The sequence below is a fragment of the Seriola aureovittata genome, chromosome 13 (assembly GCF_021018895.1).
Source record: "Seriola aureovittata isolate HTS-2021-v1 ecotype China chromosome 13, ASM2101889v1, whole genome shotgun sequence".
Classification (NCBI taxonomy): domain Eukaryota; kingdom Metazoa; phylum Chordata; class Actinopteri; order Carangiformes; family Carangidae; genus Seriola; species Seriola aureovittata.
Window position 1 is genome coordinate 23,823,846 of NC_079376.1, and position 14,888 is coordinate 23,838,733.

General features: G+C 41.1%; 2 protein-coding genes across 4 annotated transcripts; both read right to left on the reverse strand.

Annotated features, from left to right (window-relative positions):
* Positions 1 to 345: 345 nt before the first annotated feature.
* On the reverse strand, positions 346 to 7,408 carry LOC130180412 (glucosamine-6-phosphate isomerase 2). 3 transcript variants are annotated; one of them, XM_056393916.1, is made up of 7 exons: positions 7,297 to 7,408; positions 6,690 to 6,825; positions 6,500 to 6,601; positions 5,357 to 5,539; positions 5,057 to 5,241; positions 3,353 to 3,527; positions 346 to 1,705 (listed from the first exon to the last, which is right to left on the reverse strand). In XM_056393916.1, the coding sequence occupies exons 2-7, from the start codon at positions 6,811 to 6,813 to the stop codon at positions 1,647 to 1,649; spliced, it is 828 nt and encodes a 275-aa protein (XP_056249891.1). In that variant the 5' UTR covers positions 6,814 to 6,825; positions 7,297 to 7,408; the 3' UTR covers positions 346 to 1,646. The 3 variants fall into 3 exon arrangements, with proteins under 3 accessions (XP_056249891.1, XP_056249892.1, XP_056249894.1); XM_056393917.1 differs by having other exon boundaries at positions 6,690 to 6,828; positions 7,297 to 7,392; XM_056393919.1 differs by lacking the exon at positions 7,297 to 7,408 and adding an exon at positions 7,212 to 7,231 and having other exon boundaries at positions 6,690 to 6,828.
* Positions 7,409 to 10,112: 2,704 nt separating this feature from the next.
* LOC130180413 (cytochrome c oxidase subunit 8A, mitochondrial) lies at positions 10,113 to 12,095 on the reverse strand. Its single transcript, XM_056393920.1, has 2 exons — positions 11,909 to 12,095; positions 10,113 to 10,465 (listed from the first exon to the last, which is right to left on the reverse strand). Exons 1-2 carry the CDS (start codon positions 12,023 to 12,025, stop codon positions 10,370 to 10,372), a joined length of 213 nt encoding a protein of 70 aa, XP_056249895.1. The 5' UTR covers positions 12,026 to 12,095; the 3' UTR covers positions 10,113 to 10,369.
* Between the last annotated feature and the right edge of the window lie 2,793 nt (positions 12,096 to 14,888).

A 14,888-nucleotide genomic window follows, 5' to 3' on the forward strand; every position in this document is an offset into this window, starting at 1 on the left:
TCTATACTATGTCTGGACTTATATTTCCCTTTGCTGCTGTGACACTTTGTCTTATCTGACAGTGGAGCTCTTCTAAAAGTTTATGAATATCATGTGTTTGTAGCAAAAAAAAAACAACAAAAAAAAACAAGATTCACTGTCTCATACAACCAATGTGGTTCTGTAGTAAAACAATTGGCCATTTATTTCTATCACAGTGATAGAATGATTTTTCAAATCTTAGGTATGACTGCCCCACTGTGGAAGGGAATGGAACTGCATCTACACGTGGATAAAAATGGGTTTCTGACACAGATAACATCAGGACTGAAACTGTGTTTATTTCATAAAAGATGAGCCAAGAAATAAAGGATTTGTAGCAAAGTTTTTATTGTCAATAGAAAATAAAGAGTTAAAAACTACAGTTTATTTGCAAAAACACTGAGTAGAAGTCAGAACCATGACCATCTGATAATCAGGAGGAGTGACTGAAGAAACAAAGAAAACCAAGGAAGGAATGTTTTACCCAAACAAAAGATGGAAGTCAATCACATTATTACTCTGTAAATATTTCACAGCCTGCACAAGGAACCTGCACGAGTGAAGTGGTGAGGAGATGCACCATGAATCAGGTGCTTTTGCATTTCAAAGAAACTTTGGGGTAAATAACATCAAGGTCTGTTTCATCATGATCTTTCACCATGAACAGGAGCTGAACACCCGACATGCAGAAAAAGCAGCAGTTATCATTGAATCCCACTGTAGAGCTGATGCTTGCAAACAAATCACTAATCTAAACTTAATGTTCAATAACTTCCTTTTTCAGAGCTTTCAATCACATCTCACTGTCTTCAAGAGAATGGATTACAACATATCAAGCTCTACGCAAAAACCACTCACAGCATCAACTTGGAAAAGGTCAAAAGTCATGCACCAGAGGAAGATCTAGAGGGATAATCACATCTGAGACCAGAGACCATCTTCAAGCAGAAACAGAGGTTACTGTCTCCAACATAGTCAAATTCTACACTGTTTGAAACTTCAAGTAAAACTCAGTGGTGGTTCAACATGTGATTTAACATGTGACTGTCAATGGAGGAGTTGCCCACAGTTCACACTCCCTCTAGGAGTATGATAAACACAAAAAAATCATACGAAAGAAAGTCTGACCAGGGACAGAGGTCACCTGTGATGACGTTCATCTGAGCTCCATAGTTTCTCTGGACAGTCAGGAACTGGGACTCAATCATTTACGAAAAAAACAAAAACAAAGTTAACATTAAGGAAAGTTAAAGTATATACTGCACTGATTCACTCACAGAGAGCAGAGAGATTCAGAATGAAGGCTGTGTTTAAAATCAAGCCTCAAACTTCTGTCACCAAACAGAGATGAAGAGGACCCACGTCCCTTTAAATCCAAACTGATAAACAACGAAGCTCAGAGGAAGAAGCTCCACTAAAGACCTGATCATTTCCTCTCATTAAGGATCTGTGACTGTCTGAGGTTAATATATAATCCACAGGCAGGAGGAGAGTCACCCAGTCACCGGCTCAGCTGTTCCTCAGGTACAGAACAGCAGCAGAGTAATAATGCCGTCCAGTCCTGATGGATCAAGGAACCTCTGACCATCTGGACATCTTCAGTTCTCTTCCTTGGTGATGTTGTGTCACTGGTCCTTTATGCTCAGCACTGGGTCCACCAGCTTGTTATGAACGTGCATTAAACCTATGATGAAAAATGACAATGTGTCAGGTCCAGACAACACAATGCTTGTTTACAAAACTCAAGTCAAGTCTTGCAGCAGTTTTGGAGCTAAAACAAGCTGTAAAGCTGCTCATATGTGAGAGCAGCAGGCCGTGAAAGCTGAGTGAGTTTCAGCAGTCGCACCTGTCATCCCATAGACCGCCATTATAAATATATGTGCTTTAAAAATGAACATAAAATGTATAATTTGCCATGAACATCATAAGTTCTTGCACACATCTAGTTAGAGTAGTGAGGCACCAAACTTTCATTATATAATAAAGAAATAAAAATGGCACAACAGGAGAACAGAGATATCTTGATTTGGATTAATCAAAGCATTTTCAAAACTTTTGCCATGCACCACTCAATAAATCAATGATCAACAAAATTCATCACTCTACTTTTTTCCGAATCAGTTCATTCAAAGCTCCTCTAGTATCAGTTCAAATGCTACTAAAATCATTAGTCACAGATGGTTCATTATCTGGAGGGGCTAATTAAAATGAAGGCCATGGTGACGATTAAGTGTTTTAGCATCATATGAACTGTACAAACAACATGCCCCCCCTCAAACACGAGATCAAACTTCATTCAAATCGGTCTGGGTATTATCAGGTAAACCGTAATTCATTTGTAATTTAAAAAAAAAACAAAAAAAACAAAAAACATAAATCTGTTGTTTTGTTTCAGAAACCAAAACAGAAAAACTGATTCATTTTTGGCTTTTGGCAATTCTTTTTATCATTGTTTTGTTTGAACCCAAAAACTGAATTCATATGATTTTATTTAAATTTGAATTCTAAACCAAAAGCAAAAAACAAAATCACATGGTCTATTTGTTTTTTTGTTTCCACAGAAGAAGCCAGAAAATCTACTTTTTAAAAATGTTTTTTCGCAACTTTTCGTTTTTTCATTTCTCATTTGGTCCTGTCAGTGACAGACAGGAAGAGTTTTAATACAAAGAAGAGAGTTACTTTTCTTTTGTTTTTAAATCACAAAGGATTGACAGATGATCTGATGATTAAAATCTCTGACAGTGTTTCTGTGTCGACCTCAGCCATGTGATTCAAATCCTGGTGAATATAGATTGAACATTGACTGCATTCGTTCTCATTAACCTGTGTTGCATTTCATTTACAGGTTACGAAAATGAAAGACACTCATTTCACCTGCAGAGCTGAGAACTGACGGTGGACCAAAGGGTTCTGGGTTCAGGGGAGGTTCCACAAAGGAACCTGTGCTGATGGGCTCTCCCCCACTTCAATATATATATGTACATCACATATACAGATTGCAGGATTTAATAGTTTATCATCAAATTTTTAAAATAAACCCTCATATTTACTATCACAAAAGCCTATAACTGCATCAGCATCTGCTTGGAACAAGACCAGGACTCAGGTTTTCAGATGGACTCAGTGCAGCTGCAGTTTAATACGTCCACCTAGTTAAAACTCATGCAGTCTATTCCTATAGTCCTGCAATAAATCCCTCCTCCATAAAGGTTGATTCACCTCTATGCTCATTTCTAAGGCCGTAGTTTCTGTGACAATACGCTGACGTGTTATTAATATTTTTGTTCAGTTCACTCTCCACTGAGCAGAGTGAGGATGATGACGGTGGTACCTTTGAAGTATTTGACAGTTTTGACTCGGAGCTCCAGCGTGGCGTCCTCGTCACAGACAAAGATGGTGCGTGGGTGTTGCTGGAAGGCCGACACCGTCCACATGTGGTTCACTCCCTCCTCTATGGCTTTGTACAGAGCGAAGGCTTTGTGTGCTCCCGTGATCAGAATCATCACCTGAGGAGGCGACAACAACACACTTACACTCTGCGCTGTGGATCCAGGAAGGTTAGTTACCGAGTCCAAGAGTCAGACACGTCCTCCACTTCTGTCTCTGCCCTGACCTTCACTCTGACTTTAGACCAATCAGATCGAAGCTCTCCTGAAGCCGTCTGCAGACCACTTCATCTCAGAGATTCCTGGATATGTACAACTTCGTATCAGAGCAGCCGTTGTCTGGTGTGAAAAGCATCAAGAATATATTTTGCTGCTGTAGCTGCTGGTTTGCTTCTCTTTTGGCCTGCTGTGTTTTAGCTGTGCATTAGCTCATTTAATGGTCTGTTAACAGCTAACTGACCAAACTGTTCATGTCACACTGCTACTTATTCATGTGCAATACCACCTTTACCAATATCAATATAACACACTCAACTCATATATGAAGCTTTTGTACATAATTTTATATTATTTATTAGAAATGATCTGTCTTTTTTCCTACGCACCAACTGATGAGCAGCAGAGCTCACAATGACAATAATAATTCTGTTACTGGTCAGTAAAACTGACAGTAAATCTGAAGGCCGTTTCACTTTCACAGACGCCTGTTCTTTCTCTGTAATATGCAGCTTTTTGAGTCAAGCCGTGAAGTTTTTTTTCACATATTTACATGTTTATCCTTAAATTCTGATGTTAATTGTGCAGAAGGAATCAGGCTGTGACTAAAACTAAAACTACATAAACACTAGTGACACAGCTGTCACCATTTCAAAGAGACGCTATTTACTGTGTGAGACAACAGACAAACGAGCATGGTAGCGAGCACACACACACCAAAACTAACAAAACAAGTCAAAGTCTTTGTCTCCAACTTCCCAGTCTGAATGCTATCAGTGTCCAAGTCAGAGTCAGGTCACAAGTCCTGAAAATCAGGACTCCAGTCAGAGTCCTGGACTGGAGTCCTACAACACTGTTACAAACAGTACATATTAGGGCTGTCACTAGTTCGAACATGGGGTGAAAAGTTCATACTGGAGCTGTAATGTCCTGTTGCAAATGTAGGCTGCAGTCTCTATAAGCGCATCAGACCATCAGCAGCTAATATTGTTAATAAAGAGAGAGCCGAACTTGATCCCGATCGTGTTGATAGACTTGTGTTTCTGGCAAATAATATGAGCAATTAAGTCAGACCGTTTGGCTTGACTATTGATTCCATGTTTACCTTGCTACATTTTTAGTTCAAAGGTGTGGGAGCTCCCTCCTGTTGTCTGTCGTAGCGTGTGTTCTATGTTACTGTAGCACTTTGAGACTGAGTTTCACTGAATGAAAAGTGCAGCACGGTTTTTTAAAAACGTTGTTGTATTGAGGGCGAAGTAGAAGTGGCAGGCATTTGAATTCATTCAAATTAATTGCGGGTGATTTCCAATTTGTTCAATCTTGATTTTTTGAAAAAGTGACAGCCCTGATACAGATATATAGCACAGAATCTTAAATTGGTCAAATAGATGATGTCACTAGAGATCAATAAATGAACTGCCTTTGAGTCTGACCTCCTTGGCGTCCATGACGGTTCCCACACCCACAGTGAGAGCCATGGTGGGAACCTTGGAGAGGTCGTTACCAAAGAAACGAGCGTTGGCCACGATGGTGTCCTTAGCCAGGGTTTTCACTCTGGTCCTGGAGACGAGGCTGGAGCCCGGTTCATTGAAGGCAATGTGACCATCAGGACCGATTCCTACAGCAAGACCAGGAGAGGGAACCCGACAAAGAGATGAGGTTACCCTACAACATCTACAACAGACTGTTTTAGTAATGAGGTAGAACACCAGAACAGAAATCATGTGTCGGACCTCCTACGAACAACTCGATCCCTCCGGCCTCGGCGATCTTCTGCTCGAAGGCCTGACACTCTGTCTCCAGGTCGTCGGCGTTTCCGTCCAGGATGTGAGCGTTGGCTGGATCGATGTCGATGTGCTTGAAGAAGTTGTTCCACATGTAGGAGTGGTAGCTCTCTGGATGAGCACGTGGTAGACCTGGAGAACGAGAGGGTCACCTGATTTACCTGAGAGCTGCAGAGCCATGAATCCAGATACACACTGGCCCAAACACACTGCGACAAACCAGTCGGGACCATAAGGAAGTGGAAGTTATAAACTGGGTTAAGCTGATATTCAGTTTCAGGTTCAGATCACTGAGTGGAGGTAAACTACTGAACAGTAAAATACTGTCAAAGTCCCGCAGTAAATCACTCTTTCGTTAAAATCTTACAATAATCATCCCTGTCCAGAGCTATTTGATGCTAACTGATATGAAATGATGTAAAAGGATGCTGAAAAACTAGTCCATGCATTTGTTACTTCTAGACTGGTCTATTGTAACTCTTTATTATCAGGATTATTATCAATAACCCACAGAAAAGCTGGTTCAAAATACTGCAGCTTCAGTACTGACAGGAACTAGAGAAGAGATCACATCTCTCCTATGTTAGCTTTATCAGCTCCCTGTAAAATCCAGAATAGATTTTAAATCCTCCTCCTCACCTACAGAGCTATTATTAGTCAGACATCATCGTATGTTAAAGAGCTCACAGTTCCCTGTTATCCTAACAGAACACTCTGCTCTCTAAATACAGGTCTGCTTGTGGTTTCTTAGAGTTTCTAAGACCAGAACGGGAGGTAGAGCCTTCAGCTATCAGGCTCCTCTCCTGTGGAACCAGCTCCCAGTCTGGGTCCAGGAGGCAGACTCCCTTTCTACAGTTAAGATCAGGCTTCAAGCTGTGCTCTTTGATAAAGCTTATGGTTAGAGCTGATTCAGGTCAGTCCTTAACCATCCCTTAGTGATTCTGCTATAGACCCAGACTGCTGAGGGAACTCCCATGACGTTCCTTCCTGTTAAAGGGAGTTTCTCTTCCCCACTGTCACCCGGTGCTGCATCTGACAGTGTAAGAGGAGATGAGCTGGTCAACTGTATAACTGAGTCAGCCTTACACTTACCAACATATTCATCCATGTTGAAGGTTTTCACATATTTGAATGAAATGTCTCCACTTCTGTAGTATTCTATTAACTTCTGGTAACAGCCATAAGGAGTGCTCCCTGAAAGAAATGAGACGATGTTAACACACTCCGCTTAATACTGAGGACCTCTGAGCCTGGAGAGCACTGTCTGTGTGATGGTGCTCACCTGTAGGTAAACCCAGAGTGAAGTATCTGTCTGCTGAAGGCCTGAACTGGATGATTTTGTTGCGGATGTATTTAGCTGCCCACTCACTGGCCAGGTCATACTCGTCCAGGATGACCAGCCTCATCGTGTTGGATTTCTACTAGCAGTGTAAAAACAATGACAGTCACCTGGATTTTACTGACGCCATGGAGACCTGATGGACGTAAAGTGAGACAAAACCACGCCAAACTCAATTCAAAAACTGGCTGATTTTAATGTGGCTGATTATCATAGTTGTCACTTTACAATTAGTCACTTAATTAAAAGTATCCTCTCAAATACAGGTTTGTCTGAAAAGACCGGCTGTTATCTACCGCTGAGGCAGAGACAGATGGCCCCTGACAGTTAACACTGTCCATAAACAGGACTCTGGTAAACTGCCAGATTTTTCCATTATGTTCGGTGAGGCAGTGGCTAATGTTAGCAAGAGAGGCAACTTCAACAGCAGTGGATGCGTCTGAGTTGCGTTGTATGTACACTTACTGCGACATGTCACTGAACTGGCGGTTAGTGGTTAACCATAAACTAGTTAACACGAACAACAAGTTTAACAAAGACGTGTTTTTACCTGCCGGAACAGTCGGTTTGTTGGGGAGGGATCACGTGCCAAGCGGCTGTTCCGTCACATGATCAAATGTCGGTCAAGTGATTTCACCACAGTCCTTGTTCACTTACGGCACTGGTGCTGGAAGCGCCCTGAAGGATGTTTACACACTGAGAGAAAAAGGTTATTCTAAATATTATAATGAAATATGTAAACTCGGTGACTGACAATCAGTTTGCTTTTCAATATGGACATTTAGGAAATAATTTGGTAAAAAAAAAAAAAAAAAAAAATCACGAATTAAATAATTAAATTCCACCGTAAACATGGAAAATTCCCTTTGTAATTCCCTTAATAGATTCGCTAAGATGTTCAAAAGATTCCTGTTCAGAATGAACAGTTGTTGTATGTTGTATGACCAAATACATCCATACTAAAACTTAAGTCATTTCCTCATATTAAAAGACTAATAAAAACCTTTCAGTTATAGATTTGATGATTTCTTCAATGGAGGTATGTTCAGTGAATCTGACAATTACCACATGAAATGTCAAGTCATTTGACTGGACATAATTACAGGGAAAAACACTCCTGACGTCATACACAGAACATCTTACATTTTTACGATACCATTTTGAGTCAATATACTTTAAATCAACTTAATGTTCAATGTATCCATTTAATATAAAATCCAGCTGGATACAGTGAAGACTGTTAGGCTCTTTGCTTTGCTACGTGCATCTTAAAGTCGTCCAGGTGTGCACATGTAACATCAGATTACACCACAGTGTCTTGTTTCATCAAGCTCTCATCCAACTACACAGACAGCACTGGAGCTCTCTACTGGTCCTGGACTGCAATAACAGCCACTTCATCCATCCTCAAAATGTAACTACTCTGTAGTTTACATTGACTTTGACACAACACAACACACAGTGGAGTGATGTGATGTTCAACAATGCCTTGGTTAACTCTCCAATGTATCAGCAGCGCTCTGCTTCATGAGCTCTGTCTCAGCTCAGCCATTAGATGAGTGGTGGTACGGTGCTGACAGGTGACAGGTGCAATTCCATTTCAACTCAGAAACTCTGAGAGCCACATTTTGTACAGGATGGCAGATATTTGACAGGGAAAAAAAGAAAAACATGTTGTGCCCGTCATGGAAATGTTATTTCGCAGGTTCCTGTTGAAGAAATTCACTCAAGTCCCTGGTTCCAAGTTTGCTGTAGTGGTGTGAGTTTATTGGTATTCTAGAATACGGTGAGCCTACTGACACAGAGCGGGTCTGAGGCAATAGACTGACCCAGAATGAAGAGCAAGGGGACAGTTATACAGTGGATGAAAAAGGGGGATGGAGAGGCCTTACAGTGTAACACCTAGAGTCAATTTACCAGGGGGCCAGGAAGGGCCCCTAGATTGAATCAGCTTGGCCACAGGTAAAGGTGTTGATAAGACAGTGATGTACTGGAGAGGACAGAGGGAAGCAGAGAGGGTGTTGTACTGAGACAGATGGTTGTTGATAATAAAACAGGAGGGGGTACTGTCTTCAAGTGAGTAGTATTTTCTTGATCGAAAGATCAAGGGGCCAACCCAGCAGGTTTATACAATTATGCCCAGGTGTTATTCAATCATCAGGTTTTCACTCAGGAACATGTAGTCTTTCTCACTTCCAAAGGTAGACATGGGATCAGTTTTCTGATTATCAGAAATGGGACCCCTTCATGGTTGTATCCTTCCGCCAACGGGCCTCGTTGCAGGAAATATGGTCACCTGAGTGACTACATTTTTGCAGAACATTATGATGTCACAGTGAAGTTGACTATTAACCTTTTGGATATAAAATATCATCACTTCATTTTATCCTTAGAGACATTTGAGTTAAATTGTGTTATAATTAGTGAATGCATTTGTGAGTTTTTGCCAAAAACTGTTTTGTGAGGTCACAATGACCTTTAACCTTTGTTCACCAAAATCTGGTCGGTTCATCCTTTAGTCCAAGTGAATGTTTGTGTCAAATCTGAAGAAATTCCCTAAAAGTGTCACTGAGATATCACGTTCACGAGAATAGGAAGGACAACCTGAAAACATACTGGGCTCCAGTCTGGGCTGTCACCAGCGCAGAGGCGAAAAGATCAGTCCTCATGGGACCACAGCAAGGACTGAAGGGTGCTAGGTGCACTTTATGGTGGTCTTACTACAGTGTAGGAACATCTGATCATGAACCATTTATGTGCCAATGTAATGCTGTTAAACAGCTACTCTATTAATCCTTGTGGATGTTCCAACATCTAATTATAACCCCTACTCTTGAGTAACTGTCTTCACAAAGTTACATGAAGCAGAAAATGAACCAAACCTCGCTGCTGGACTAGATTAACATCCCCCACTCAGAGAGCAAACAGTGACTCAGATCAGATGTGCCAAAGTTTGACTGCTGGAGAAGAGCTGAGCGGGAAATGTTCACCGGTATCCCCACTGTTGAACTCCATGTTTCCCTGTCTCAATGAGGACTTCTCACCATATCTTTATCCTCTGTAGCTAGGGTATATATATATATATATATATATATATATATATATATATATATATATAAACATAATATTAATTAAGAACATGAAACAGAGACCAGGCTTAAGAGACCAATAGTCTTCACATATACTGTAATGCATCTTTACATGGTGCCACTGCTACTTTTATGTAAGTGAAGGATCGTCTTTCACCGCTGCTGTGAGTGTGTGGTTGACCTGCAGAGTTATCAGCTGACCTTTGCCCTGTACTCTCCTTCTCTTTTCTGAGCTCTGCCTCATCTTCAGGAGACAAAGACACAACAGCCAACACAGTTGTGTTTAAAATTTAATATTGTAACATACTGCTTATGAGGAAAGATGTACAATTCAATTTTGGATGTATCAGAGTCATTGTTTTGGGAGCAGTTGGTTTGTATCCGAGCTGTGGAGTGGAACTGTCAGAGGTAGAAGTGTGAAGGTAAGACTTGTCCTAGATTTTTCTCTGAAGCTGAACATTATGGTTATGGTCCCAGGTGGTCACTGGAGACAGGAGGCTCGATACACTAGGTCAAACTGTTAAAATGTCCCGTTCACTCCTTCTTCTTGTAGTCCTCCAGGTGGGCCAGGATCCATCCAGATGGTCCCAGGATGGCCAGGGCAAACATACTCATTCCAATGGTAGTTTCCTGGACAACAGACAGTGAGAGAGAGAGGACATTTAGTAAGCTGGCAGCCAATCAGCATCTTCACTTCTGCGTAAAATCATCAGGTAATGTGTTGATACTGCTGGCACAGGTTGGAATTCAATGCTCATATCACATTCACAGACATGAGATTCACTGAGCTCTGACTTAACTCTCCTCAGCTTCAGGCTTTTCACTGGTTCACATATAAACCTGAACTACTCTTCAAATATAAGGCAGTAAAATGACTGAGTAGTGTTGTACTGACTGATTGCACCAGAAATATATGTGGTCTTTCAGATTTTTCCCTGAATCTAAATGTATTCACCATTTTGTTTTACTAGAGCCTCAAACTGTTATATGGTGTCACGTGAAAGTTACTGTACATAAAGTGAAAATGTGGTATACGTTTCTTAAGTAACTAAGTCACATTGTCATATTCCTTGTGCATATTCATTAAATTGTGTATTGTTTTTGTGTCTCCACACAACTGCCCATATAAATATCACTATTTCATGTCACACCATATGATATCCATCTGTGGGACAAAATCTCTTTATAATCTCCTTTGTGAAAGATTCCTGGGACAATCACAACACGAGCTTTATCATGTCTGATTGAAAACTGTGAATAATGGGAACAATGTGAATACATTTTGACAGATTTTTTTGTGGTTCCCCAACATTTACATTAATACACCAGTAATCATATTTCAAAAGTTACTCATCTAATACCCACTTAAGAGTAGATTAAAATACATTTTGAGACAACAGCGTTTAAAAAACAAAATACACTTGTGTGCTTTCTGTACAGAGACTGGTCCTTGAGTTTATCATGATTCAGCACTACAGGCTTCCAGTTTGATGAGCTGCCAAATTAAATCTTTTTTGCAATAGCTGGACGACAGGAGGATTATTAGATTAACATCAGTGCACCAAATAAACTGACAACCGAGTGTAAATTTATGAAAATAAATCTAGAAGGAAGTATTTTGTATCTGTGTGTATTCACTGATGTCCTGCTTTGTTGGCTGCATGTATCAAGGACATTGCGGTATAGTGACACTTTGAAAAGTTACTAAGGTTTTTCACTCATGTATGTGCAACTGTCCCTGAAATCTGTGTCATAACAACGACAATTTGACATTTTGTTTCTTCCACAGAGACAGCGCACACAGACATAGAACGGCTAACATGTTAGCATGGGCCTAGCTAACGACAGAAGCGGGTTAGGGGGAGCGGAGAATTAAAAATACTTCCCCAGGAATGTAACGATTTAAATTGAGAACCTTAGGTTAATTAGACGCAATGGTTTATAAATCAAAATACACGGGTTTAGCGCCCGCTGACTTCAGATACCGGTTTTGACCTCGTCAACCAAGGACAAGCTGCTAGCTTCGTTAGTTAGCATGGGACCAAGGTGGCGGAGAGATTACAGCAGACTTACGACTGGGCCGATCTTTTCCTTGGCCGGTCTGGTGTACATACTGGCTCTCTGGGAGACAGTCTGTTGCCGCAGGGCAGGGGCAGCACGGCTGGCGATGGTCCTCAGGAACCCCGGCATGTTTATCTGCTACGATGAAGAGATGTCTTCTCGACTGACAGAGCTGCTATGGCGTCAAGAGGAAGTGATTCAGTGCAAAGATCATTTTTCCTCATAGCCTCATCGAAGACTACTAGCGCCACCTGGCGTCCTGGAGGACGATGTTCGTGGAGGAGTTATGCTCTTCAGGAATGCATTACATTAGCTTGTTTCACTCACTGTGAAATACTCACTGTGGCTTAATTATAACAAATAGACTTCAGACAGACGTCAAAATTCCTCCGTTGCCCAAATCAGATTAGTTCTCGACTATCTTAAGCCAGACTGTGGTAAAATTAATTTTGGGTACATTGAGTTTTTTTCAATACAAAAAAAAAAAAAAAAAAAAAAATGGCCGACCGAGGATGTGTCGTTTCAGATTTGCTGCCGATGCGTCTGAAAAATAATGTCAGATTTAGTTTTTCCTGTTCAAATGTTCATATGACCTAATTCAGCAGCACCAGGAGATGTTTGTCAGGTTTGGAAGTGTTAAGGACCCAAATGCAGGCAATCCAAGGAAGTGAAAAAAAAGAAAGAAAAAGGGTGATTTATTAAACAAAGAAAACACTAAAACAAGTCTTACTTGGTTCAGAACAAAGCCCGGGAAACAAAAGTCCAAAAACAGAAACACAGGGAGACACTGAGGTACAGTATCATCAGAAGTATAACAGACAATCAAAACACTGGTAAACCTGGAGCAAAAGACACAAACTTCAAAAACTCATACTGATTAAAACAGACAAACTGACAACAGGGAGCACAGAGATTAAATACAAACAAGGAAGGCAAGGGTGACTGAACACAGGTGAAGCACATTAGGGCGGGGCAGACAATCAAGAAGGAAACACAAGACACAGTGGACACACAAGGAACTCTACTACAAAATAAAACAGGAAATAAATCAAAAGTCCAAACAAAAAGTGTCAAACCATGACAGCGTTGTTTGTATGATCAGCACCAGACACCGCATGCCGGTTGGGTTTACACCATAGTTCTTCCTCCTCTGGGGTTGTTTGGCAAACAGCTATTTGGCGCATTACTGCCACCTTCTGGTGCATGAGCTCTTTAACTAGAGGAAAATGGAGTCCTATTCTCTTTTAGAAAAGCGATTCATCACTTGCGTGCATTGAATCTCAGAAGGACCCACTCGTCTCGAAGGAGCCTTTGAAATGGGGGCAGCCTTGTCGCACCGCATGGATGCTATCGGTCTTCAGATGCAGCCTTTGAAGGATGCTGTCCCTGAACTGAGACACAGCCTATGTGTGATGAGTAAGAAGTAGTAGTAGTGTGGTAGTAATAGTTCACTACTCTTTAAAACTACATAAACCAGGGCCAGGAGATCAGATATAAATGCAGTCACATTAAGGCTCTTTCTATATGACTTTATATTAATGAAGCAAACTAATCACCACACAGTCAGTCTGCGGCCTATGACCTTGATCTGGTGTCCGTGTTGCCCATGGTTTCGAACCCTCTGTGAAGTGAACGGTCTTCAGTCAGGCGTTGACTCAGCTTCAGTTTTGTAATGTCAGAGCTTATTGGTCGGAGCCGAACCTGCAACCGACTACACGTGAGAGGTAATCCTGTCTAGTGTTGGCCCTGCTGCCCATGTCACACACACACAGAGGTCCTCCTGCTCACTGGGGACAGGGGAGCGGTGGTATGTTATAATCCCCCCTCACCCCATCCCTCCATATTCACCCCCCCAAGCTCTCCAAAGGCCGTACACTTTTTAGACAGAAGCAGCGTATTACAGCACGGACTGTCTACACCTCTACATTGTTTATTAGCTTTGTGTGTAACTTCCTGTCTGAGGCTGTTCGTGGGACGACTGTGACTGTCGACTTCAACAACTCTGAACATGGGGATGGACTCTGGAGTCAATATCTCAGATGATGTCGCACCTTACGGGGGAGAAAGTGCCTTCACCCAGCTGGAGCACAACATAGTGGCTGCATATCTGATCACTGCAGGTACAGTACAGCCAGTGGAATAATGATGGTGTAGATTCAGAGTGATCTCACTGCTTTATGTTCTTCTGTGGAACCTCTCGCAGTCAGATAATGTGACTCGGGGGTCAGTGGTGCTTCTTTGTTTAAACACACTCAACACAAGTTTCAGTTGACTTTTTAAATATTTAACCAACTCTAATCCCGACAAAGAGTTACTGAACCATAACCATAAAACTATTACAACAAAATATGTTGGAAATGAATTTTACAGATACCTTCAGGACTTTTTTTTATTGTTGCTTTTATTATTTTGTTGATAAAAAATATTACATGCAGCATCATGTTTATCACAAATGTATTTGCGGTCGCAAATTAGAAGTGTATTGATGTAATTTATAGAAGAAGGGATCAGCCTACCACTGTTGTCGTATTGTGTACTTCTGTAAAGTATACATGTATGTACACATGTATACAGAATTTATTTATTACACTGATGAAACTATGTCCAGATAACGTTAAAGGATTGGTTTTGTTTAGTGTCTGTCCAGTGATAGTTGAAGTTGTTTGTCCAGGTCACAGTTTTTATACCCCAGAGTTTAATGGGAGCTCAGACTTTGCAGGGCTGTTAATGGTGAAAGAACATTCTTGTTTTCCTTTGAAAAGCTGTTCTGATAGTATTATGTAACTTATCCAGACCTTGGCACTGTGCCATGGTGGTTTACTGAGATTGGATCATATGAAAACATGTTTAATGTTCAGTTCCCGCTTCCTAGGACCAGGCCGACATCTTCAAAGTAGTTTCTGAATACAAACATTTCTTTTTATGGCAACTTTACTGAGGCAGTGAAACATAAAGCAACAGTAGAAACAATGTTCGGGTTTGGGTTGTTTCA